This window comes from Delphinapterus leucas, chromosome 9, assembly GCF_059928025.1.
Source record: "Delphinapterus leucas isolate spDelLeu-1000000601 "Yukka" chromosome 9, BTC_Dleu_Yukka2, whole genome shotgun sequence".
Lineage (NCBI taxonomy): Eukaryota > Metazoa > Chordata > Mammalia > Artiodactyla > Monodontidae > Delphinapterus > Delphinapterus leucas.
Window position 1 is genome coordinate 45,783,454 of NC_143137.1, and position 27,490 is coordinate 45,810,943.

At 39.0% G+C, this 27,490-nt stretch overlaps 1 protein-coding gene across 3 annotated transcripts in view; it reads left to right on the forward strand.

The window, feature by feature from the left end:
* GGCT (gamma-glutamylcyclotransferase) overlaps positions 1–25,156 on the forward strand; it is a 73,100-nt gene extending 47,944 nt beyond the window's left edge. The window contains exons 3-7 of one of the 3 annotated variants that reach the window (XM_089917575.1): positions 15,761–15,862; positions 16,832–18,386; positions 22,396–22,541; positions 23,481–23,616; positions 24,743–25,156. In XM_089917575.1, coding sequence (XP_089773701.1) covers positions 18,183–18,386; positions 22,396–22,541; positions 23,481–23,616; positions 24,743–24,886 — 630 coding nt within the window. In that variant the 5' untranslated portion in view covers positions 15,761–15,862; positions 16,832–18,182 and the 3' untranslated portion in view covers positions 24,887–25,156. Of the gene's footprint in view, positions 1–15,389; positions 15,863–16,831; positions 18,387–22,395; positions 22,542–23,480; positions 23,617–24,742 lie in introns of those variants that run through there. The other 2 variants (XM_089917577.1, XM_089917576.1) reach the window with 2 other exon arrangements.
* Positions 25,157–27,490: the final 2,334 nt, after the last annotated feature.

Consider the following 27,490-nt stretch of genomic DNA (forward strand, 5'->3'; position numbering starts at 1 on the left):
CACATCCTATTGGCTCTGTTTCTCTGGAGAACTCTGACAAATCTAGGGCATAAATAATTTCTAAACAAATAGATTGGTGTGTCTTTGCCTACCTCCAAGAGAATTTATAAATTATAAAGCCCTTTAAAAGTAAAGGAGCTTCTATTTTGATTGACTTAGGAAGCTAATCCTCTTTCATATGAATAGAATTCAAGAAAAGAAAGATTTAATTCCATACACTTTGAATCTACCGGTTTGACAATTTTGATTTGAAAACAATAATAAGTTTTCTCTGTTTTTAACAGGGTAAAAAATCATGTTAGCTAATATTCTAACTTTTGCAAGACCTGGATTTGTTTATTCATAGAAATCCGTATTAATCTGGACTCCCTAAATCTTTTACTAGTCTTGTTTAAGCTTACATTAGTAATTATTTAATAACATAAAAGCGTAAGAAATTTGTATGTCCAACTACACTGAGTTATAATTATCTTTTAAAAGTATTTGCTCTTAAGAATTTCAAAAAATGTTAAAAACTAGTTACTCTGTCTATATAAATTTCATAATATCATCTGTCTGACAATCTTTTTGAAATCAGCAGTGACTGTATTATTTTATAGCATCAACTTAAATCATAATACCAAGATCCTAAATTGGCTTTGAGAGAGACCTTGGACTAATTGAGTTAATAAATAACCTTTGGATGTCCAGTTTCTTGGCAGATCAAAACTAAAAAGTAAGAGAATATAAAACAAGCAAGCATAATTTTAATATATCTGCCCTTGTCTCCTGTTTTTATTCTTTAGAGAGTGACCATCAGTTAGTGAATTAATAAGGATATACCAATGCCTTTGGGTCATATTAGCATACAGGGTACTATTTGCTATGTTACAGACATGCAGAATGAATGAATGTGGCATGTGAGCTGGTGGTACACAAGCAGACATCCTTGTAGAGCTGTGGTCTGCTGCTAGGTACCTGAGTATGGCAGACAGTGCTCCTTTGCTTCCTTTCCAGTTTTCTCTGTGCCTGAGAGGGAACAGAAGTTAGTTTCTTTGGTTAAAAGTTGTAATTAAATGAGTACTCAAATAGTAGTTGCAAAGACATACAAATATGTAAGGTAATTGTTTTGTTGGGTTTTCAAGGAAATTGCTGTAGTTTTATTAAGATGGTAAGTTTAATGTGATATATATGTCTTATAAAACTATAAATTTATCATTTAATTATATGTGCATGTGTGTATGTATGTGTGTGTATATATATATATATATATATATATAATATGGCATGTGAATTAGTAAAAGAGTTTGTTAATGACAGTTCAGAAAAAGAATGATCTTTGGATACCTTTTTTTTGGTTTTTGTCATACTTTTGAATCATTTTTAAACAAAAATTCTTTTTTTTTTTTTTTAACAAAAATTCTTTACTTCTAACTTAGGATTCATAGTAATTATTGTTACTTTAAAAATTTTATTTTAAATTGTCCATCTTACAAAGATTGTAACGATTTTCTTATCTTTAGACACCCTTTACTTATGCTCTGATCTTTATGTATGTTCATATCTCACCTGTGATAACTCTCTCATTTTGCATTTCCCATATTCAAGCCCTAAATTTAAAATAGCAAATTTGTTAAGAACTTCTTGCAATCTAGACCCTCCTCAGAAGGGCACTGGGCAGCACTGTTTGTCTCCTAGAGATCATTAGCATGTTGGGTTTTTCCAGATTGCTTTTAGCTCAGTCACTACAAAAGCAAACTAAAACAGATGTTCCCTTGGGAGCCAAATGTTAAATAGGCCTTTTTCTTTCCTACTCAGACATTAGAGCAATACCTGACTTTGGGCAGCCTGACTATACTGAATCCTTCATAATTGTTCGTACAGAAAAGGCAAGTTGTGCTTTAAAAGTGCTTACGCAAAAGCTAAAATCTCATCGCAAGCCTATGGTAGGTTTAGCTGCCTTGTTTATTGCTGTGGTGCTGTGGCAGAAACAATTAAGCTAGTTGGTGCCTCAGCGGGAATTATTCTAGCTCCCCTTCTCACTCACTGCCCTCATAAGATTTGCTGTTCAAACCTAATTGCTTCAAAACAATAGTCACATTTCACCTATGGCATTTTTTCGTTGTCTAATTCCCACATAATTGTCAAGAACCACTCTAACCTAAGTAATCCTAGGGTTTTTTTCCCTAGTAATCCTAGGAAATAGTAATCCTATTTCCTTAGTTTCCAACCTAAGGAAACCAATCTAGCTCCCCCTCCTAATAGAAATGAACCCCACGACTGCTGAATAGCTCTTCAAACTCAGCATTCTCTGTCCCCTGGCCAATGCTGATACATTGTTTTTTCATAGTTCTTATCTTTGAAATAAAGTACATTCTGTGCTGCATAAGCTGTAACTTCTGAACCCTCTGCCTCTTAACAAGAGCATGCCACCTTGTTAAAGATGTAAGGATTCAAAGCCACTGGCTGAAGATGCCCAACATCGCTAATTATTAGAGAAATGCAAATCAAAACTATAAGCTACCACCTCACACCGGTATATAGCAGAATGACGATCATCAAAAAGTCCACAAGTAATAAATGCTGGAGAGGGTGTGGAGAAAAGGGAACCCTCCTACACTGTCAGTAGGAATGTAAATTGGTACAGCCACTATGGAGAACAGTATGGAGGTCCCTCAAAAAACTAAAAATAGAACTACCATATGATCCAGCAATCCCACCCCTGTGCATATATCCAGACAAAACTGTAATTTGAAAAGATACACGAACCCCAATGTTCATAGCAGTACTAGTTACAATAGCCAAGAGATGGAAACAACCTAAATGTCCATCGACAGATGAATGCATAAAGAAGATGTGAGATATATATATATATATTATATATATATATAATGGAATACTACTCAGCCATTAAAAAAGATAATGCCATTTGCAGCAACATGGTTGCAACTAGAGATCATCATACTAAGTGAAGTAAGTCAGAAAGAGAAATGTACTGAGGATGCCAAGACGTCAGCCTTGGAAAGGTCATATCTAGTATATTTAACCACAAATAATGCTCTTAAACTCTAGGGTATATACTCATGGGTTTATGATTCCCAGTGTGAAGTCACTAAGGATTCTACAACCTGGACATCCAGTCCCACTGGAGATGTATAAACCTAAGGCTCAGTAAAAAGCTTTAGAAGCACAGAGCTCTGAAAGTGGGTTGCTACTCAAGTTCCTATATAAGACTTTTAGATTAAGATCTGTGATTAGGATATAACAGTTTAACATTTGGCTCCTTTTATTACTTCTTTCCTTTGTATGGGTCAAGGTATTAGATTGTAAAATAACTGCCATAGTTGTTTTTGCCTTTCTCTCAGCTGTCTTCTTTCCCATAAACTCTTTGAACTCCCTTATTTACCTGTCTCAAACAATTGTAATGGCTGCCAATTTTTCCAACAAGTGGTTTTACCGCCTGCCTTTAGACTCCTTTAATAAGACCTGCTAACATATATCTATATGTCTTCACTGAACCTAGGCCCCCAACCGTTAGCTGCTGTTCCTAAAATGTACAAAGGCCTCAAAGGAATCCAAGGAATATGAGGGATAAAGAGACATGAGACTAATTCTCCTGATTAAGTTTAGGCCGACTAGGAAACTGGATACAAATGGTTCCAAATTTTAAAATTATATTTGTAATTATTCTATTTCTTGAGCACTTCCAATATGTGTTCAAATATTACTATAAACTGTTATCTCAAACCAACATCTAGTGGATGATACCACATCAAGAAGACACAAAATTCTTCGTGGTCAACCACAGACGTTGATCTGAATTTGACCACAAAAAGGGAGTAAGTATTTATAATAAGTCCTAGCTCGACTATGGTGTAGATACCAAAGGAAGGACATCAGCAGGAAATATGCAAGGTGAACATACCACCTTCCTACTCCACAGCTGAGTCACAAGATTTCTTGGAAAAATGATGAATAACTAAAATTACCTTCCCTGATAATAATGCAGTCTGCTTGGGTGCAAATTGCCCTCTTGATAGTTTTAGCCAATCAGCACACCCAAGGACAAAACAAAACAAAACATTTTGTCATTTCTCCCCTGACTGAGAGTGTTCCCTCCATAAACCCTGTTTTGTCTATTGGATGGCAATCTGTATACAACTAATCTCCCTTATAGATGAGTAAATGTCAGCTGTGCTTTAAATTAATGTCTCTGAGATGTTCTTTAACAAGGGTGATGTCAACATCCAAGATAGGGAATAAAAGCAGGGAAGTTAGTCTGGAAAGGGGTTAACGTTTGGAACATGCCGAGTTTGTGGTACTTGTAAAGGACATACAGGTGATAAGCAATTAATTAAAGGAAAGATGGAGGCTGAAGCAGAAATTAGAGGTGATTAACACAGATGTGGTACGGAAGATTTTGTAATAGATTACCCAGTAGTGCATAATGTTAAAATGGTGAGTCACCACTGTCTGAGAGGAAGAAATTTTCTTCTATCCTTCTAGGTTCTTCTGGTTGGTCTAAAAATTAAATTGACATGAGACAGATTAACAGGAGAAAATCAAACAAAGGTTTAATAACCTGTATACGTGGGAGAGCCCAGGAAAACTGAACAACTCTCATAAATGACTGAAACCCTCACCTTAAATACCTCTTTTAGCTAAAGACAAAAGAGGATGTTGGGGGTTGTTGTTTCGGACCTCAAAGGAGAAGAAGGCAATTTACGTGAAGACGGAGAAGCAAGCGTTTGGTAAACAAATGTTTGCTGGGCCACAGAGAGACAATGGGACCCAGAGAGAGAAATTCTAACAAACAGACTTTGCTAGCTTCCTCCCTGTCTATACACCTAGTTCACACTATAGTTATCTATGGTGATAGTTCCTTTCCTGGAACAGGTCCTCTGTCTACATTCTTTAGGCAGTTAGGGGGCCGGCCAGAGGTTCTTCATGAGTCTTTTGGGCCTTGATTGTTTTCATCTCGAAATAATCCACATGCCAAAGAGATACTTTGGGGTGGCAAATTTTGCTCTGCTACACCAACAAATTAACTACGCCACCATCTGAGGGATGTCTGAAGAAGAGGAGCAGGCAAAGAAGACGGACTGAGCCATGCAATGAAATTCAAGAGGAGCAAAGAAATTTATTTGATCACTTACGAAGTGCCATTGCTTTTAAGACATCTCTATTTCAGAAATGTTGAAAATTGAGCATCTTAGCATTGATGAAATACAGCAGAATGTGGGCTGAAGAGGAGGCATTGGATTTGGAAATTAGGGAGTCATTGGTTAATCCATTTCACTAAGTTGGTAAGTGCAGACCTGGATGGCTGTGAGTTGGAGCAAATGGGAGTATGGAAGTAGGAACTATTTGCTGACCACTACTTAACAAATGGGAAGATGTGACGAAGCTTGAATGATGCAGGACACAAATGAAGGTAATTTTTGTATGGAGAAGAACTGAGCCTCTTTGAAAGTTAAGAAGCAGCTAATGGAGAGGTAGAGATCAAAGGTCCATGTGGGGCAGGTTAGAGTAGATTAGTGGAGAGGGGCACAGCTGTGGAGTCAGTCGGGGCTGGGTTCAAGTAGTCACTTTTCTACTTACTAGTTATGTGACACTGGACGTTTCAATTAGACCTTCTGAGCCTTGGTCTACTCATTTGTATCAGCAGGGTTATCACTCCCCTACTTCATGGAGTTGTTGTATGTATTAAGTGAGATTATCCACTTAATGAAGTGTTTGGCACAGTGGCCAGGACGTATTAAATGCTCAATAAACGAGATCTACTATTAAGAGATTAAGAAAGAACATAACGGATTAGCCAGATGCAGGTGGGAAAGGATGGAATCAAGTTCATAGGTGGAGGAATTAGCCCTGAAAAGGAGGAGGGATCCCTATGTGGTGGTACTAAAAGATGTCCATAAATTCTTTGATCCCCTTTCCTTCAAAAAATGGACCCTAATTACCCTCCCCTTGAGAGTAGGTAGTACTTGGTGAATCACCTCTAACTAATAGAATGTGGTGGGAGTGACAGAATGCAACTTTGAGAGTAAGTTATAAAAGGTGTTGTGGCCTCCATACTTGTTCTTTGGGTTACTCAGTCTGGGAGAAGCCAGCTGATATTTCATGAGAACATGCAAGCATTTCAGTGGAGAGGCCCATGTGGTAAGGGATTCAGGCCTTCTGCCAACAGCCAGGTGAGTGATCCATCTTGGAAGCTGGTCTTCTAGCCCCAGTTAAGCTTTCACATGAGTGTAGCCCGAGCTGACATCTTAACTGCAACCTCATGAAGGACCCTGAGCCAGGCTCTCCCAATTAAGCCACTTCAAAATTCCTGACTCATGGGACCTCTGAGATAATAAGCATACTTTTAAGCTACTAAATCTAGGGATGATTTGTTACACAGCAATAGAAAACGAACACTCCCTCTTTCTCTGAGACAGAAAGTGGAGAATGATAGGTGAGGACAGGCATGATATGGAAAGGAGAAAAGGTAGGTGCCTGATGGTCTCTATTTTCTCTTAAGATTAAAATACAAGACATGTTATTTGCTGACCATGAGGTAGCTTGATGAGACTGGCAGAAGAGACAGGCAGAAAATAGGCAAGGGAATCTACTAGGAACACAGGTAAGATTAATGATTCCCTTTCGTGCCTCTCTTCCTTTATGCCAAACGCAACCACAGAAATCACACTTGATGTTGGAACTAGATCAGCCCCCATGCACTGAGCCTTCATCTCAAGTGTGAAATTCAGAGGCATTGCAGCCTGTCTGAGCCAGCCCCAGAGACTGCCTGTGTGGTCAAACTGCTAATGAGTGAGTTCAGGGCTGAGGATGGCTCAGGTTCATCTTGGGAAAGAACTCCCAGCTGTCAAGAATGATTAGCCACAGCTGTATAGAGCCTAACATATTTATGAAGAGGGATAGAATATCAGAGGGAAATATTATAAGAGAAAAATCGACAAGCCTTACGGATTCTGCCACAAGCATATTGCAGTAAAGGGAAAGCCCTACAGTCTTTTAAATATCTCATTTGTATTATTCTTTCATCCTTGGTCCATTTTCCCTCTGCCCCTCCTCTCTGGTTATTAGCAAGGGAGCCTTGGGAATTCTCCTGATTTAGCCAGCTATCAATCTTTATCACAGAACAAGGTGGAGCTCCAGCACATAGAAGAGGCCAGGTTAAGGCTGCCCTCTCCCAGTTATACCACCTTATAGCCTTGGTCTCTTTAAACCCTAAAGGCCCACCAGGAATTGAATCACTGTGTCTCCTTACAGAATGACAGTTCCTGCTCTCCTTGGGAGTTTAACTTCGCTTTGTACTGATTCTGTTTGCAAACTGGGAAACTTAAACTGTATTGCAAAACTGGTACCTTTTCTACATTACACAATACATTCAATTCATTCATTCATCCTTTCACTCAGTTATTCAATTATTTAGCAACTCATTATTGAGTGCCTACTCAATAATGGGACCGGGGGCTTCCCTGGTGGCGCAGTGGTTGAGAGTCCGCCTGCCGATGCAGGGGACACGGGTTCGTGCCCCGGTTCGGGAAGGTCCCACGTGCCGCGGAGCGGCTGGGCCCCTGAGCCATGGCCGCTGAGCCTGCGCGTCCGGAGCCTGTGCTCTGCAACGCGAGAGGCCACAGCAGTGAGAGGCCCGCGTACCGCCAAAAAAAAATAATAATAATGGGACCGGCATGTACTAAGTGTTGGGAATAAAAAGATGAATGCTATGTTCTTGAGGAGTGGCAAAATGGCCTGCTGGCACATATATTTATCGAGTATCACTCAATAAATTTGTGTTGAATGAATGATAATTCCTGCACTCTATGGGCATCCTAGTCTAGTAGGGGGAGGGAAGCATGTTAACAAGTAATTACAATGGTTTTAGTGCAATAGTAAAGGAATAATTCCAGTACTATAAATATAGAGGACTGTATCTACCTGGAAGTTAGGGATGGTTTGATAAAGGAAGTAACATTTGTTTGATCTTGAAGAACAAATAAGAGTTTTTCCAGGAAAGGAATGTAGGAAAAGTCTTTGCATGCAGCCCCAAATTCACAGGCCTTATTTTTAGCATGATTCTTTTCACTCCAATCTAATCCTAATTTGCTAATATAAATATTAATGAATATTTTGCTGGGTTTCAATCTTTTGAGTTTATTTTTGCTTTTGTTCCCTAGGCAATGATCGTTTGGCAAAGTTAGATGCAAAACAATTATACAGAAGAGATTATTTTTGACAGAGTGGTTGAAATGAATTCAAAGAAAAAAAGATGTATTTTAAGTTTCTTCCTCAGAAATATTTTAATTTATTGTAATTTCTAAGACAGATGGAAGATAGTCTTCCTAAAACTGGTCTCCCTATTACCGCTAAACCTTCCTCTCTGACACCTGGCTGAGAACCCAGAAAACACGCCTTGTTCTTTGCCAGACCAGTGTTTACTGTTATTTGCTCACTTTGGAGTAGCTTAGCAGCCCATCAGATATTGTACACCAGATTGGCAGAAGGACTTGGAACCGCCAAATATAATAACCAAATTGGTCATCATCAATTCATTAGTGATTATATAGAGAGAAAATTTTTAATTACTTGACAGCATGGAAAATCACATTACACCAGGGAGTAGAACTTGCTAAGCCCACAGATTCCTCCAAATTGGAATTTAGAAGGAACTCTTATTTGCAGCAGAAAACATGAATCAATACTGACACTTCGTAAAATGTTTTAATGACTAAGCTCAAGCGTTTTGTCTCAAGAAGCTACTGGCCTAACAACACCTGCCGCTGTTACCAATGCTGATAAGATAATTTCCATGAAGTTGTCTCACCTGTTCTATTAAGCCTGTAAACTGCTTTGACAATCTTAAAGGAATGAACAAGGAACAAAGGAAGAAGGATGGGAAATCGAAAGAGCCAAGGAGTCAAATCTTTTTCCAGTTTAATTGAGAATTTTGGATTCTATCACGTTTGCACTCAGCCTTGCCATCAGATTCTTAGTTTCAACAGCTTGCAGCCATTACTGCATTTAATAGAGGTTGATGGTTGATGAGTATTTTTATACATAACTGCAGTTTCAGACTGATTCTCAGGTGTTTAACCAGCAAAGCCATGCAACATTTCGCTGAGTCAGTCCCAGGAGAAAGGGTTATCACCTGCTGAGCCAGGCAGTGGTAAACCAGAGCAGTACAAAGATTTAGAATCTTCCCTTTCTAGCTGACATACCACTGCTTGTCTTCAATTTTCTGGATAATTTAGGATTTTATTTACTATGATTTTTCAAGAACTGAACAATCATCCTAAACAAATCAAGGCCAGACTATTATTGACACAGAGCAGCATTTCCCACACTCTCAGTACTATGCTGTCCACTTCAAAGGGGTTCTGTGACAGAGAAGGTTTGGGAAAGTCAGGAGTAAACAGAGCTCACAAGGTTTCTTTACTACAGGCATCCCTCAGATTTCTTTGTGTGGTAGCAGACATCATGGATCTCCAGGAGGAAGTATAGAGTATAGTGGTTTCCAGCTCATTTGACCACAGAAGCTGGTTTTTTTTTTTTAATCTGTATTGGAGTATAAGTGCTTCATAATACTGTGTTAGTTTCTGTTGCACAACAGTGAATCAGCCATATGCACACACGTGTCCCCATATCCCCTCCCTCTTGAGCCTCCCTCCCATCCTCCCTATCCCACCCTCTAGGTCATCACAAAGCACTGAGCCAATCTCCCCGTGCTGTGATGCTGCTTCCCACCAGCCAACTGTTTTACATTCGGTAGTGTATATATGTCGATGCTACTCTCACCAGAAGATGTTTTTGAATGCAAGGCCATCTGATGGGGTTGATGTCCCCCAGAGCATACTTTGGGAAATATTGCTGTTCAAGTATACTTGTTATTCTCGAACACTCCACATTGTTAATAGAGCAGTGGACACGCTAAGAAGGATACTCCAGGGAAGGGGCAGCATATTAGTAGTGACCGACTTTCCCTTCCCACAGCATCCACTGACTACCTACTAGGGGCAAGGGTTCTGGCACCATCCCTTTCAAAATAATAAGGGCCTTGCATTCCTTGAGTGCAGTGCATATGGGAATGGGAGTGACCTGTTAGGGAGACATGACAAATCCTTTAACCTCTTCAACCCCACTTCAAATCAAAGGAATTTGATGTCCAAGTTACCTACCAATATTCTGCTGTTACCTCTCACAACCACTAACTAGAAACCCTTGGAAATAAAGTTTTTATTTTTCTATGTTTTCTATTGAGGTAAAATTCACATAACATAAAATTAACCATTCAAAATGAACATTTCAGTGGCATGTAATATCCAGTGCAACCACCTCTTCCTAGTTACAAGACAGCTCCAAAATAAAACCTCATACCCATTAAGTTACTCCCCATTGCCTCTCCCCGCAGCCCTGGTAACCACCAATCACCTTTCTGTTTCTATGGACTTACCTATTTCATATAAATGGAATCATACAATATGTGACCTTTTGTATCTGGCTCCTTTCAATTACCATAATGTTTTTTAAGATTTACCAACATTGTAGCATGTGGATGTAGCATCTACATCATTCCTTTTTTTTCCACATCTTTATTGGAGTATAATTGCCTCACAATACTGTGTTAGTACCTGTTGCACAAAATAGCGAATCAGCCATATGCATACATATATCCCCATGTCCCTTCCCTCTTGAACCTCCCTCCCACGCCCCCTACCCCACCCCTCCAGGTGGTCACAAAGCACCGAGATGATCTCCCTGTGCTATGCGGCTGCTTCCCACTAGCTATCTATTTTACATCTGGTAGTGCCTGAATGATTTCCCACCGTATGGATATATCACCATGTGTTTATCCATCTGTCCCTTGATGGACTTTGGGTTGTTTCCACCTTTTGACTATTGTGAATAGTACTGCTATGAAGGTTCATGTATTTGAATACCTGTTTTCAATTCATTTGGGTATGTACCCTGGAGTGGAATTGTTGGGTCATGGAAATAAAATTTTGCTACTGCAATTTTGTGGCACCATAAGGCAAATCAAACAGTTCATATGATTTAGCTAGCTTGAGACATAGTTTTTATGCATTGGGAAAACATGCATATAAAACGCACTACCCACAGGAAGCTTAGAGAATGACTTACTGAAGCAAGTTTCTTCTCTATACACAAAACATACCTATTTCTCCCGTGAATACCGTTCGTTTCCAGTGAGCCATTTGAGTTTGTGTTACTCAGCTGTATAGAGTGTCTGTTGTCTTCTCAGCCAATAAGCGTTTAACAAAGACAATAAGTAGAGATGCCTTTTGGTAGCTCTATTATTGGAATGTGTGGGTCCCATGTGAAAGCAGAAATAATAAAGAAGAAAAAAGGTTGACACCAGCACTAGATCAGCTCTTCTGGAAAGATTTTGAAATATCCAGAGTTGTATTATAGTCAGGTAAACCAGCTTCACTTGCATATATGTCTCTGAGAAGAGTTAATTATCAATTAAATATTGTTGAATAGACTGAAAACGTGAAATCCAAGAACATTAATGGAGCAGAGAACCCAAGCATAGTTCTCACTTTCCAAAAATGTTTCCAAATGCTTAACCTAGGCCTCAGTCCAAAGTCAGTCTTCTTATGGGGACATTAAGAAAAGCTGGGCTCTCATCTAATTACTGTGCATGGTATTAAGAGTTTTCTGAGTTTAAATTTCTTTCTAGGAAGAAAAGAATGAGGTCTATCACCAAGGGAAACATTGGGATTTTCATTTAAGTAAATCTACATTCTAAAATGTTATTACTTAGATTACTCCTATTATTAACAGTAAAAACATGCAGCAAAAATTTTTTTTTACATTTTAATTTCAGCTGAATTTAAAGTGTTAGAAATAACATGGACATATAAGCTGAGAAAATGAATATATTATGATCAGTTTGTCAGACTTTAACATTAACAGTAGTAAATCTTGAGAATGGGTCCTCTGGCTCTAATATACCTGTGGTAAATGACATGGAGATAGCTGAATTGCTGTATATTTCCAGGACCTTCTGTAACCGATTTAAGGTTGGCAGTAGGATCTAACAGATCATTATCCTAGAACATATGTGAGACCTTCTTCCATGCCAGATTAGGGAAATGTTCTTGTATCCGCTGACATCTCAAAGAGCAAAGAGGGAACATCCAGATAGGCATCGTAAGATTCTACAGCTTTGGGGCCTGCAGAATGAGATCATATCCTTCCATAGAGCAAGGTTGAGTTGATCTGACCTAATTATCTGATTGATGTGTTGAGAGGTAGGCCAACTTGGAAATGTATTTGCTGCATCAATTTTCTGTTTAGGCAATTTATTTAGTCATTACCCTCTTTTTATCCTTGTGACATGAGATCTCTAGATATTGACCTAAAATTACATAAGATGTGAATTTAATAATATTAATAATATATGTATTTTTAAATAATAAAAGAAATACAAGAATACATGCTGAAACATGCAAAAAAATAAAAATACAGAATGAAAAGATGAAAGCTTTTTGTTCAACTTGCTCCCCTCCCAGTGTCATTTCCCTTCCCACAGGTAAGCACCGTTAACAGTTTGGTGGATGCCTTTCCAAAGTGTATTGTTATAGATATAAATAGACATAGAGATAGATATCAAAAGAGACCATTTACCCAAGCACTAAATAATAAACTTTATTGGAACTACTTTTCAGGGTTAATCTCAAAACAAGAATACAGATTAACTATCAAATTTATCAAATTACTGAGAAATTACTGCCTCCTGGAGTTTTACTATTCTTTTTTTCCCAAAAAAAAAACATTTTGGGGACTTCCCTGGCGGTCCAGCAGTTAGGACTCTGAGCTTCCACTGCAGAGGGTGAGAGTTCGATCCCTGGTCAGGGAACTAAGATCCCACATGCTGCGAGGTGCAGCCAAAAAGTAAAAAACAAAACAAAAAAACAACCAAAAAAACATTTTGGGTCTAACATATTCTGACATGTTTCCCTGTCATATGCCAGACCATAAGCTGGGAGGAGACATAAATACTACTATGGCTAATAAAATTTACACAGGATCCCATATGTTAGAGCATTAGTATAAATTTTAAAATAACTCAGAGCTGAAGTGCCTCTCAGTAAATCAAGGAAAGCTGGAAAAAATCAAAGAGAAAAAAAGATTTGGGAGCCTGTGCAAAGGGTAGGGGAGATTCTGACTCTGGTTCAATTAATCAGCAAGTATTTACTATTCATCTCTGCTGTAGTAAGCATTGTAGGTATACAGAAATATAAAGTGTGGTCCCCACCTCCAGTGGGTTTACTATCACCTGAGAAATCAGACCAGCCAGACAGAATGGAATCAGATAATAAAGACTTGCACAAGGGCTTGAACTTGATAAAATGATAAATAGCAGGCAGCCTCTGAAGGTTTCTACTCAAAGGAGTGATACAATAAAAATTTTTTTAAAAAAATTAAAAGACTATGTCTTTACCCCCTTGCATCCCTTCATTTCCCCTCCATAATTACTGCCCCTGTTCAGGCTTTCATGAGCTTGCCTACTGCAGTGAACTTACATCCAGCACTCAGCCATCTCCCCATCCTACCCACTCCCAGGCCATCCTACACACAGCCACAAGAAGGGAGTTTCCAAAGGTGCAGGAGAGGGCTCAAAAGTAAAAAAAAGTCTCCCCTTTGACCACCAAATAGTATGAACTTCTGAGTGAAAATTCAAGGCCCTCCCATCAACTATGCTAATCTCCTTCCAGACTTGTCTCCCATTTCCTGATATAAATCCATTGCTCTATTGAAATTGAACTACTCACCACTCCCCAAACCCACGTCTGTGCTGTCTTCATGTGATTCGCACCCTTAACCCATCTCCACAGAAAAGCAGAGTCCAGATTAAATTTCTATTTTGTGGATATTATATCATATATATAGTTATATATATATTATTATATAGAGAGAATATGTGCTCAAAAATTTTAATGATACAACCAAAAACTTTAAGTCCACTGGATTAAAAGATGGCATTTAGAAGAAATCTGACCTCATTACCTTTATTATCAAGTAATTGAATGCTAGTACTATTATTTCATAGTGTCCTTATAGATATGATAGAGATTGTACTTGAAAGCGAGCTATTAATAACCAGTTATATCTAGACCATGAGGGCTTTACAATATGAGAAATTTGGGAAGCAACACCCAATGATGACTTTAGAATCAGATTGCTTAATCTCTGCTTCAGTCATCGCTAACTACAGCCTGGGGAAGGTTAGTTGACCTACTGCACATATGTTTCCTTAACTGTAAAATGAGGATATATTAGTAATTTCTGCATAGGACCACTTTCAGGATTAAATGAACTAATATATGTAAGAGTTTAGACTGGCATTTAATAAGCACTCAATGAATGTCAACTAATATTAACCAGGCTTTGGTTAAATTTGTTCTTTTTTTCCTAAGTGTGCTTTGCTTTCTTAAAAAAGTTTAAAAACTTTTCTTAATTTTAAAATTAAAAAAAATATTTATTGAAGTATAGTTGATTTACAATGTTGTGTTAGTTTCAGGTGTTCAGCAAAGTGATTCAGTTATACATACATATATATCTATTCTTTTTCAGATTCTTTTCCCTTATAGGTTATTACAAAATATTGAGTATAGTTCTCTGTGCTATACAGTGGCTCCTTGTTGGTTATCTATTTTGGTTAAATTTGAAAAGACAAAACCCCTTGTTACCTACTGACTCTTTTTGGCCAACAGGGGTCAGTACATGGCAACCAACATGGGGAAGCTAAATAAAATGCTTCACTGGGGTAAGAAAAGATTTTCCGTGTCTGAGGAAACATCATTGTTTAACTTCAGAAAATTTTCACAGAATAGTGTTGAGAAAAATCAGTCACCATAAAATTAAGCAATTAGTGAGAAGTGTAGGAAGAGAAAAGAATTAAAATACCTTAAAAATAATTAATTAAATAATAAATACATTTTAAATGTTGAAAGCAGTTTAAAACACAGACACATGTTTTAAATGGTAGTGCTCCGAAGCAGAGACCTTGGGAATTCATGGTGCAATAGAGGGCTATCTTGTCAAGGAAGGCAACTTGCTTACTGAAATGACCAAATATGTATGTCAAGTTCTGCCTTAATGTTTGGGGGGCAGGAGAAGGTATGAACCTTCCTATTTGCAGATTATATAAAAACAAATTTATTATTGAATGCTCACTATGTCAAGTGCTTTACCTATATCACCATTTTTCTTTTTTGAATTTTTAACATGAAAATATTCAAATATATAGAAAAGAATAATAAAACAAGCATCCATATATGTACTCAGTTTCACATTTAACACTTTCCATATTTTAATTTTTCTGAATTATTTAAAAGTATAGATAGCAAACATTTTACCCCTAAATACACCAATATGTGTATCTAAAAAGAGATATTTTTCTACATATGCACAATGCCATTATCATACCTAATAAAAAAAACTGTCTAATATCATCTAATGTTTTAGTCTGTATTCAGATTCTCCAATTGCTCACAAAATATCTTTTATATCTGGTTTATTAAATCAGAACCGAGGACAAGCCATTGTATTTGGTTATGACGTTTCTTAGGTCTCTTTTAATCTAAAACAGCCCTCCCTTAGTACTGCTTTATTTCATTTCTTCTTTCTTTCTTTCTTTTTTTTTTTTTATGGCACTGTGTTAATTTAAGAAATTGAGCCATTTGTTCTGCAGGATGTCTCACCATTTGTTCTGGATTTTTCTGATTGTCTACTTCTATCCTTGTAGTTTCTGCTTGATTATACTGAGGTTAAAGATTTTTGGAAAAAATACTTCTCAAATGATGCTGGTGCTTCATACTGTATCACATCAGGAGACACATAATGTCAGGTTGGTCCATTTTACTGATAAGATTGATCTAGGTTAAGGTGGGAAGTGGCCAGATTTCTCCATTGTCATTATGGATTTCCCTGATGATTGGCACATAATCCCTGGCTCTATGTGAATATCCTGTTCCCTATCTCACTCTCACCAATTGGTCACATTGATGATCCTGGCATGAATCAATTATTCCACTAGGGACTGCAAAATGGTGAATTTCTAATTCTATCCTTCATTTTACATTATTTAGCTGGCATGTTTTTGTAAAGAGAACTGTTTCCTCATCAACTGGGGCCATTTGGTTACCCTGAAATACAGCTGCAGCTAGAAAAGCAGGATAAATGGTAATTTTCTTAAATTACCACTTTTCAGAGTAAAGAGTTGGTGTAATAGTCACTGCCAGTAGTATGGCAAAGGAAGTTTTTTAAAACTGTTGTTTTTTTAGATTTGCTTTACACTTTAGTGGAAATGAATTTTATGTTTGACATTTTAAATAAATTGCGGTTATTAATTTTGATGCTCAAATTGTTCTAACTTTGGCCAGTGGGCATTCCTTCAAGCTAGCTTCTGTGTTCTTTTCAAAGGACCTTGTTTTTTAATACCTCCTGACTTTCTCTCACATGATGTTCTAAGTGCTCCTATTATTTCTCAGCTCTTGACCCGACTGACATCAGCCATTTCTCCAAGGAGCCCTGGTACCTTTTAGTGGAAAAGTGGTATTTAGAGATCAAAATCTGGGTGCCAAGGATAGTCATTGCTCCTAGGTCCTGAGTTCATATTAATATTTTCATTTCAAAGTTAACAATATAGAGTTTTTATGTCATTGTTATTATACAATACTTCTATATCTTTACACTGGAGCTTTTGCACCTAATAACATTAACAAAGTTACTTTTAATATTTACACCAACCCTAGGAGATAGGTGATCATAACTTATGTAATTGTGATCATAACATCTTATAATCTCTATTTTAAAGGAGGAACCAGATCATTGCAGCTCTATTTACAATAGCCAGGACATGGAAGCAACCTAAGTGTCCATCGACAGATGAATGGATAAAGAAGATGTGGCACATACATACAATGGACTGTTACTCAGATATAACAAGAAACGAAATTGAGTTATTTGTAATGAGGTGGATGGACCTAGAGACTGTCATACAGAGTAAAGTAAGTCAGAAAGAGAAAAACAAATACTGTATGCTAACACATATATGGAATCTAAAAATGGTCTGAAGAACCTAGGGGCAGGACCGGAATAAAGACACAGACGTAGAGAACAGACTTGAGGACACGGGGAGGGGGAAAGGTAAGCTGGGACGAAGTGAGGGAGTGGCATGGACATATATACACTACTAAATGTAAAACAGCTAGCTAGTGGGAAGCAGCCGTATGGCACAGGGAGATCAGCTGGGTGTTTTGTGACCACTTAGAGGGGTGGGATAGGGAGGGTGGTAGGGAGGGATATGTAAGAGGGAGGAGATATGGGGATATATGTACACGTATAGCTGATTCACTTTGTTATACAGCAGCAACTAACACAACGTTGTAAAGCAAGTATACTCCAATAAAGATGTTTAAAAAGAAAACCCAAAAAAAAAAAGGAGGAACCAGAGACAGAAGTGCCGGAGGTTAGGCTTCCAAGTAAACAGCAAGCGTCGTGATTAGAACGCTGCACTCTACTTCCACCAGGGACGGGAGCCCCTGACACTCAGAGGAGCTTTTCCAGGAAGCCAAGCGTCCTTAGAAAAGGTATCAGGGAGGTGATCAGGGCTAGGGGTGCGGGTACCAGCGTGTGGGGGTAAATATATGTCCCGACTCCAAAAGCAGAGAGCGGGACAGGGACGACCTGCTGGGTTATGGACCGTGGGGAGCATGGCCAGAGCTGTTGTTTCATCTTAAATGGACCAAAAATTCCCTAAAGAGCACACACAGCCACTGAACCACGCAGGAAGCACCCAAAGGTAAGAAAACCTGGCCAGGTCCGGCGAGCTACGACCCACAAATGGGGGACCTGACCCGCCCCCGCGAAGAGGGAGCCAATCAGAGGGAGCCTTGAACACGGGGGCGGGACAACAGAGGAGCGGGTCCAATGTGGAATCAGCCCTGGGTCGCCTCAGGGCAGAGTATTGCAAAGTCCAAGCAGCGAGCGGAGAGGAGGCGGTGGGCTAGCCAATCAGAGGGAGCAACTCACAGCGTTGGGTACTGGCAGCCATTCAGAAGAGTGGTCGCAGATGACTCGCCCGGCCCCGGCTTCCCGCCTTTCCCCTAAGCTCTAAGGCAGCGCGGCGCAGCGCTTCCTGGACTGGGGTCGTCGGCCACCGCGCTATGCTCGTCCTCGCCTCACTCTCCTGCTACAGATCCCAGGTCCGTGCAGGGGTCCGGTGGGACATGGCGAACTCGGGCGGCGAGGACCTCCGGAGCCAGGAAGGGGAGAATTTTCTCTACTTCGCCTATGGCAGCAACCTGCTGACGGAGCGGATCCACCTCCGAAACCCCTCGGCCGTGTTCTGCAGCGTGGCCCGCCTGCAGGTCAGTGCTCTCCTCCCGGCCCCTGCGATGGCCTCTGCCCCCCTCTGCAGACGAGGGAACCAGGATTTCGAGAACTCGCTTTCTCTTCGCCGCTTGTTGGCAGCACTGGGCCGGGAATGCAGCTCTTTCTGCTCAAAGTACATCAGGGTTCCTTGCACGACCTCGGGCCGGTCGCTCTCGCCCTCAGCCCTGTGCTTGACCCCCGCTGAGCTGTGCTACTCTGGCACCTGTGCCTCCCAGGCTACCCTGAGGTCTCTCTCCTGACGTTCTCACCAGCTGCGCGTTCTGCCCAGATCCCAGCGCCTCTCCCTTGGTCACTGATTTAGGGGCATCATCACAGAATCCATTCGGTTGGTCCCTCTGAGAAGCCTTCTCTCACCCAAGTTAGGGAATCAGTTGCTTTCTGTTCTGTATCCCACTTTGCTCCAGGACTTGTCACCTGGTTTTGTAAAAATCCATTTACCTGCCTTTTGCTCCCGATCTGAGAGGTCCTGAAAGCTGGAGCCGTTTCTTATTCACAGTAAGGGCTGTGCTCAGTTAAATCAAGTGGCTGGATGAACCTTCGCTTGCCTTGGTAAGAATCATTGCTCTTAGTACAGTCCATTTATTCATTTAGTGCGTATTCTTCCAGCACTTACCTGGAGATACAAAGATGATTGAGTAAAGCTGGCTGCTTTCAGGACCTCCCAGTCTATAGGAGAGACACTCGAACAAGTTATGTACAAAGCCTTTTGACATTGTTGAACCAAACAAACATGGTCTCTGCTATCGTTGTCAGGGTTCTTAGTAGCAAGCAACAGAAGTGGCTGATTCAAGCAGAAAAAGAATGTGTTGAAAGGCCGTTTGAAGAGCTCACAGAATGACCAGGAAGGTAGGACCACAAAGCTGACAAAACAAGCAGGCATAAAAGGGAAGCTCTAAAACAGCCAGTATCACACCAACAGAACCAGCCCAGGAGGCCACTGCTGCATCGCCGCTAAGCTTGGTAAACATGGACGTTGCATTGTGCATCACCTGCGCTGGACCCTGCCTGCTACTGTCACTACATCTCCAAGTTCCTGAAACCCAAATCTGGTTGCCACCACCAAGGTGGACCTTTCTGCTGCCCTGGGTCACTAGTTTCTAATTCAAAGCCCTAAGTGGGTGTCCTGATTGGCTACGTCTTGGCCACGTGCCCATGCCCTGACTTCAAGAAAAGCTGGGAGAACCAACTTCTGGCATTTGAAACTTCAAAAATGGGAGTCAGGCTCTGAACACTGTCTACCCCCAAACTCATAAGGCAGGGAATTCCCCAAACGTGGGAAAGAAGTTCAGATGGTTTATAATTGGAATGCAGCAAAGAGCTATCAAGCAAATGATTATTCCGTCACAGGTGTGGTCAGCCTTAAAAGGAGATATATTATGCCTTACTCTCTGCTTTGTTCTGAACTTAAAACTGCTCTTAAAAAAAGTGAAATCTTTTTTTTTTTTTTAAAGGAGACATTCAAGGTGCTATGGAAGTGTATGACTTGGGGACCTGACCTAACCGGGATGCTCAGTAAAGCCATTCCTGAAAATGTGACTTTTAAACTGAGACCTGAATGACTGGGGAGGGGGGAAGCAAACAGATAGAATGAACAGCAGGGACAAAAGACCTCAGGAAAGAAAAAAGCTGGACCTTCCAGCTAGTGTGGCTGGAATCTAGTGTGTGAGGAGGGTGTAGCATGAAGACTAGAGAGGTCGGGAAGGGCCACACTTTACAGGACCACAGAGGCCAGAGAAGCCTTGGGTCTTTATCTTGAGACCAATGAGAGGACCTCTGCCAAATTGAAGCAAATGAAACATCAGATTTACATCTTTGAAAGCTGGTTCTGGTTGCTCTGGAAAAATGGATTGGAAGCAGTGGATGTAGGGAGCCCGGTTAGGAAGCTTTTGCAGCAGTCCATGCTAAAGATAATGGTACCCTGCAGTGGTAGCAGTGGAGGGTAGCTGGGTTTGGGAGATATTTAGGAGTGAGTACTGTTAGGCCTTGGTGATTGATTGTGAAAGGAAGAGGAGATAATCGGGATGACTAAGGTTTTTGACGCAACAGAGTAGATGATGGTGATGTTTGTGAAAAGAAGAGGAGAATTAGTTTGGGAGGGAAAATCAAGCTCAGTTTGGACATGTATTTGGCCCTTAAACAATGCCGGGATTAGTGGTGCCGACCCTTCACCCAGCCGAAAATCAGAACTGCCATCTCTACCTCAAAAACAAAGGAATTGATACATGACTCACCCAAGGGCAGGAAGCTGAAAAAGTTTGGATAGAATCAGGACTCAGACCCTAGTTCTTTTGATGCCACATATTCTCTATTTTAATCTCTACTCGAACTTTTCCCCATACTTAGTTAATTTGATGATATGTAAAAGGAAAATATAGATGCTATATTTATTGAAAAAAATTCACATATGCTATATTTATTGAAAAAATTTCACATATGTGAAAAAAATTCACATAAAAAATTCACCTGTGTAGTTCAAACCTGTGTTATTCAAGGGTTAGCTGTACTGAGTTTGAGATGCTTGTTGTATATCCAAGTGAGCAGAAAAATATTAGTGAACATTCATTAAAAACTCACTATATTCTAAGCACTTTTGAAGCTCAGAGGAGAGATCTGAGCTGGATTAGAAGACGACTGGAATATTGGATGGTATTTGAAGCCATTGGAGGGGATGAGATTGTCCTGAGCAAATTGCTGAACAGAGAAAAGGGCCTAAACTGAGCCCTCAGAAACTCCAACATTTAAAGACCAGGCAGTGGAGAAGGAGTTGGCAAAGGGGATTGAGGAGATCAAGGAACAGCCTAAAAGAAAGGAGACAGATCAAGACCTGGTGGTTAATGATGTCAGAAGCAGCTGAGAAGTAGAGCAAGACAAGGAATGAAAATTGTCTATTGGATTTAACAATAGACAACCAGTTCCTAGTGTGGTTGTAACTTTTATCAGATCCCCTGATGTCCTGCCAGGCATACCTGGTCCTAGAACATCCAGTATACCAATTGAAGGTACGGGTCACTCAAACCGACCTTTTTTGTGAAATTCTGACAGGTTTTTAAGAAAATAAAGGTGACAGAGATAAAATATAAACCTTAGATTTATTATCTAGTCTAACCTTTTTTTTTTTTTTATCAGTAAGGAAGCTAAGCTCTGGAAAGATGGAAAGAAATCTTCTTAGACCAAACAGCCAAGTAAGGATTTTTAATCTTCCTGGCTGTGTCCTTTGATTACTCATCTCTGTGAGGGAGGAAACTAAACTCGAAACCTTGACTCCATTACTTATTAGTTGTGAGACCTTAGGCAAGTTGCTTAATCTTTTTAAGCCACAGTTTTTCTTTCTGTTAAATGGGTATAAAAAGTTGTTGACAGGATTTAAAAAAAAGTCCATATAAAACTCATAGCACAGTGTATAGAACCCAGTAATTTTCCAGTAAGTGTTAGCTGCTCTTATGATTATTATAGGTATGTTAATACAATTCAGGAATATTAAATTTATAAGTGTACAGATCACCCTCAAATGCCAGCTCCCTTAGGACAAAAAAAATAATGCTACTAGGATACACTTACATACATAAAAGTGGGAAGAATGTTATAACCCTTAGGTAGCCATCACCCAGCTTCAACAATTATGTACACTATGATTGTCTCTAAGTTAAAATCTATGTGTATGTAAGTGGGCTGGGAAGTAGTTTTCAAAAATAAAGATAGCTGTGTTAAGGCCTCAGGATTGTGGGATTTATTTTCCCTTTTAAGCCTCTTGTTTATGGTAAGATATGTGTACATATTCAGTATACAGTTCATTTTTAAAGAAAAATATGAAAAATTATAGTCCTTGAGATCTGGGTCCTTGGTTGTTTATCTTTGTATTTTTAACAGAAGGAACTCAAAGTTTGTTTTAGTTGCATGGAGTTCAAGGTAAATCTTTTTTTATTTTGAAGAAGGAAATTTTGGTTCACGTGGATACTGATCATATCACTTTGGTTTCCTTTGTAGGATTTTAAGCTTGACTTTGGCAATCCCCAAGGCAAAACTAGTGAAACTTGGCATGGAGGTATAGCCACCATTTTTGAAAGTCCTGGCGATGAAGTATGGGGAGTAGTATGGAAAATGAACAAAAGCAATTTAAGTTCTCTAGATAAGTAGGTGACTTCTAATTAAAAGTTAAATAATTACTAATTTAGAAAGTGGATCATATGCAAGGATGTGTATATATGTGTTGGTTTTTCAAAACTATATACTATGGACATATTCTTTATACTTTAGAGTTAACCTAAAAGGTGTAATGTTCATTCCTAAAAAGAAAAGCCTAGAAGGGTCACACTCTCTGATTGAGATTTGGGGAGACATTTGTAATCTCTTCTATAATTGATGGATGTCCTTATTTTCATTCTATTTGTTTTTTAATAAAATATCTTTGTAGTTTCATATTGTGAGAAGGCATGAAGATTTTTGTAATTGTTGTATACTTTTATTGATTTCAAAAGCTCAGTTTTTATTAGTTTTTAAAAAGTAATTCTTTAAGGTGGCAGTTGAATCAGTAAAAACAGTAATAATCACCTGTAAAAACTTCAAAACATATTAGAAATGCTTTGATGCTCTTTATAAATAGAACTCAAGAGTTGTGTGGCAGAGCATTTAATGCAAAGAAAGTGGCAGTGAAGAGTAGGATTTGAGAAGAGCAGACAAGCATCTGACATGCTTCATACTTTACTTCACTTGCAAACAGGAATGAGCCATCCTCTCTGCTTTTCTCTGGGTGGATATTCTCTTGCTGTCAGCACACATAGTCGTTTTTGTAGCCTAGAGAGCAATGTTTCAGTGTTACAAAGCTTGAAATAACTACACTGAAGCATGTTTTTAGATAGGCTAAATATAGAGGTCTATTAGAAGCATACCCAGTAATAGTAAGTCTCCAGCTTTCTAACTGAAAGGCTAAACTTCCTTTTGATGTGGTGATATTTCTGCTCTATCCCAAAATATACAGGGAGCAAGTACATCCATAAATAGTTAAAATTTTTAATCTGGTAAACTAACTTGGCTAAGTCAAGTATGATTAAAATTGACTGTTCTGGTTTCAGGCAAGAAGGGGTTAAAAGTGGAATGTATGTCCCAATAGAAGTTAATGTTTCTACTCAAGAAGGAAAAGAAATAACCTGTCGAAGTTATCAGATGACAAATTATGAGCGTGTTCCCCCATCACCCCAGTATAAAAAGGTATCCTTTTAACTAACTACTTACAAAGACTTTTGGTGATTCCTTGTTAATTTTCACTGAGCTAAACTAAAGAATATCTTGTTTTTAAAAGATTTTGTGTGTTTTAAATTCTACATGTACAATTCATTTTAATCAAAATGTTTTTTTAATACAAAAATGATATTTATTTACCAAATAACTAAATGTTCAGATTTATTTATAATGATAGAAATATGTCCCTAAAACTTCATTTATTAAAAAAAAAGCTTGTAGAAATGTATTTGAGTCATAATTCTAGACATGTTTTTTACTTTTTTAAAGTAGAAAATAACATGTATGAGTGTATTTTTTGTAGAGTTATTCTATACCCATGCTTTTATAATCATTTTTTTCTTCCTCCATAAGACAGTATTTCATGAACACCAAGATTCATTTTTGTAGGTAAAAAATATATTTCCTACTGCTGAAATGTTTTCCATTTCCAGATGGAGGGAAAAATAAGTCACACTGCTTTTCAGAATCAGGGATACCACTCCCTCAAGCACCAGAAAAGAATTCAGGATAGAGAGTCCAACATCCCTTTTCAGAAACCCAAACTTAGGTACCTGTTGGCAGGCCCAGTCAGGACATGATACCTGGAGAGGGTGACCCAGTTCCTGGGCCTAATCTGGAATTTTCTAGAAGGAACCTAGAGGAATTAAGCCTGGTATGGATCTGGGAAGTACCACTGGACACACTTGCTATTTATTCCCTCACGTCTAATTCAGAGGTAGAGTAGACTCCAGGATTCAACTACAACTGCTACCTGTAAACTGGAAATTTTTTTGGAGAATGGTGTTTGTTTCTTAAAAAATCATGCAAATTCTGTACAATAAGTTTTTCTCTTAATATAAAAACATTTAAAATCATATTACTGAGTACAATTGCTCTTCCATAAGGGTGGATCTTGTGGCTTTGAAAACTCCCTGCACGTTCATGCCCATTGTGAGTGGAATGACTTTCCCTCCATTTTGTTCTAGAATTGTTTATTCCAGAGTTATCTGAAAGCTAATATTTCATACTTTGATACTACAAATAAAGCTGTGGTATACTAAATTAAATTATGTTCCTAACTAAAGGGTTTTTTGTTTATTTTAACCATTTCTAGGTCATTTGCCTGGGTGCAAAAGAGAATGGTTTGCCACCGGACTATCAAAAGAAGTTAAACGCAATAGAACCAAATGACTACAAAGGAAAGGTCTCAGAAGAAATTGAAGACATTATCAAAAAGGGGGAAGCAAAAACTCATTAGAACCTAATAGAATACGTCTACAGATATTTTCTCTATATGCTAATACATTTTTAACATTTAGAACAGGGATCTGGGATATCTCTCTGTTTAATATATTTTCAACAGTGTCCTGAAGGGGTATCTCACTTGGGTGATTCCTTGTTTTCAGGCTATAAAAAGGCCAGGATAGGAGTTAGACGATTGAAAAGGGGGCCTTGCGGCATTGGAATGCATGACAAGTAGATGTGAGTATTCCTTCTGTGAACCCTTAAAGTTATTTTATTGAGTTGATCTGAAGTGTATTTTTGCTCTGTGATAAAGGGTAGATTTGCAACTCAAGGATGGTGCTGGTAAATCACTCTGCTCTGGGATTTTTTCTTAGTCAGCTTACTAAGAGCAAGCAAACTGCAGAAGCAATCGATTATAACAACTTCAAAATTTCAAAGATGGCATACTGTTCTTAGAGGAATAAATGTATTTGTGGTTTCACCTATAGTCCCTACTAAAATACCACATTTCATTTTGTTAGAGAGACTCACATCATCACACATACTGGATCTGGTCTTGGTCTATAGCCAATCTATACTAAAGGATAATTGCACAGACTCTGGAACCAGAGAGCCGAGGATTGACTGTCAGTTCCAGCACTTTCTAGCTGGGAAACTTTGCATTATATGACTGTGCCTCAGCTTCCTTGCCTGCAGACTGAGGACAGCCCGAATATCTATGTCTTAGGATTGTTTTGAGGAGTATATATATATATATATATATATATATATAAGCTTAGAACAGAGCCTGGCATATAATAAGTACTAGCAATCATTATTGTTCTTACTGAAGAATTAAGTTTGTACAGAGCTATCCTTGGAACAAGATTTTAAAGTAGAAGGGTCACGATTATGAGGGAAATGTGTCTCCCGGAAGCTGAAATTTGATTCTTGGCTTACCAAGAAATGGTCACCTTCTTAAATTTACTTACTGAATAAGTGGAAGAAAGAAGAGTCATGAATAAAACAACACTGGTTATCAAAAATTCTCTTATGTCTCTGTGGAATGCAGTGAGCTGGACCTTCCAAACAGGTTATTAGAATGAGAGGGAACAAGCCACAGGAGCATAAAACAAAGATTTGGTTTTTACTCTTGGGAAGAAGGACCAAAGCACTTTTCAGCTACAGCTGCAATTCTGTAGTGAGGCTGAGCCATAGACTACAGGTTTGACCATGTTTCATAGCTGTTACACCTCACTGTTTTCAAGTATACCCTCCAGTATTCCAGTTTTCGATAGTTGTTAACTCCTCCCCAAAAGACCAAGTTTGTCTGTGACCCAGAACACAGTTATGGTAATATAGTAAGCCAGGCTCAGTTGTGCTGTAGGTACTAAAAATTGCATATTATTCTAAAAATCTGTCTCTCCTACCTAAAATGACAGCTTTCATTAAGGAATTTAAAACATTAACAATAAAATCTTCATGTCTGGCCTTTTAACAAAAATCTGTTAATCATGACTATTTTTCCGGTTGTTTTCCAGGTAGTACTAGCGAATGTCATATGTAAGGAATTTCCATTTCTACCAGTGATTTTGGCCCTCTAACCACAATACAACCAGCTCCTGGATATACTATAGCAAACATAGTTTTTGAAAAGCATTTCTGGGCTTGAAAGAAAATAAGGAAAATCTTGAAGTTGTACCAGCCCCTCTCCCACAAAAAGAAAGAAGATAAAGTGAGCTAAAGGCTAGACAGTAATGGTAAACAAATGGCCCAGATATCCTTGCCAATAATGGCCCCAGAATTAGATGACTAACCCTTGCAGGACAGGAAAACTGAACCTGAGAATTCTGTATGAAACCAGGACCCTTGAAGAGAACTAAAACAGTCCCCAGTTAGTAAGCCTGGTGGCTCCCAGCAGAGATAGATGCAAATCCTCTCTGAAGAAAGCGATCCTAATTCAGGTTCTCAGGTTTTCCACTTAAAAATTTAAAAGACAATAATAAGGAAAATGATACACTATGAATGAGAACAGAAAAAACAAATTTACATCCCTAAGGTTTCAGGATATTGAAATGATCAAAAACAGAATATAAGTATATTTGGAGACTGACTTCTGGGAAGATGGAATAGACATACTCTTCCCTATTCCTTTAGTTAAGTACAACTAAAATCTCTGAACATAATATATAAAACAAGCAGAACAGCTAGAGACCTTAGGACCCAAGGCATGACATGGTGCTGAATTCCCTGGATTTTCTTTTGCCTCATGCATCTAGCTGAAGAAGCCAGCAACCTGAAAGCACCAATGAGCATGAGCAGAGATGAAAAACAAACAAACAAACAAAACAAGAAAAGCTGCTCTCTAGCCAAAGGACTGGGAAATGGACAATCTAGCCAGATAAAACTTAGAGAATAAGTGCTTTACCCCAGCCAAACACCATGGAGAAAAACTATGGAACCCTCACCTCCACCCAAGCCAGCAAAAGTTCAAGAGGGAAGCCTGGACTTCCACCCTTGCCAGGTTGTAACAAGGCACCCTAACCCTGTCCCCCACCAGCATTGCCAGAGTAGTGTCAGAAAAGGCTGAGTAGGGAGCCACCCAGCAGTAACAATCACTCCCCTTCCCCCCCACCAG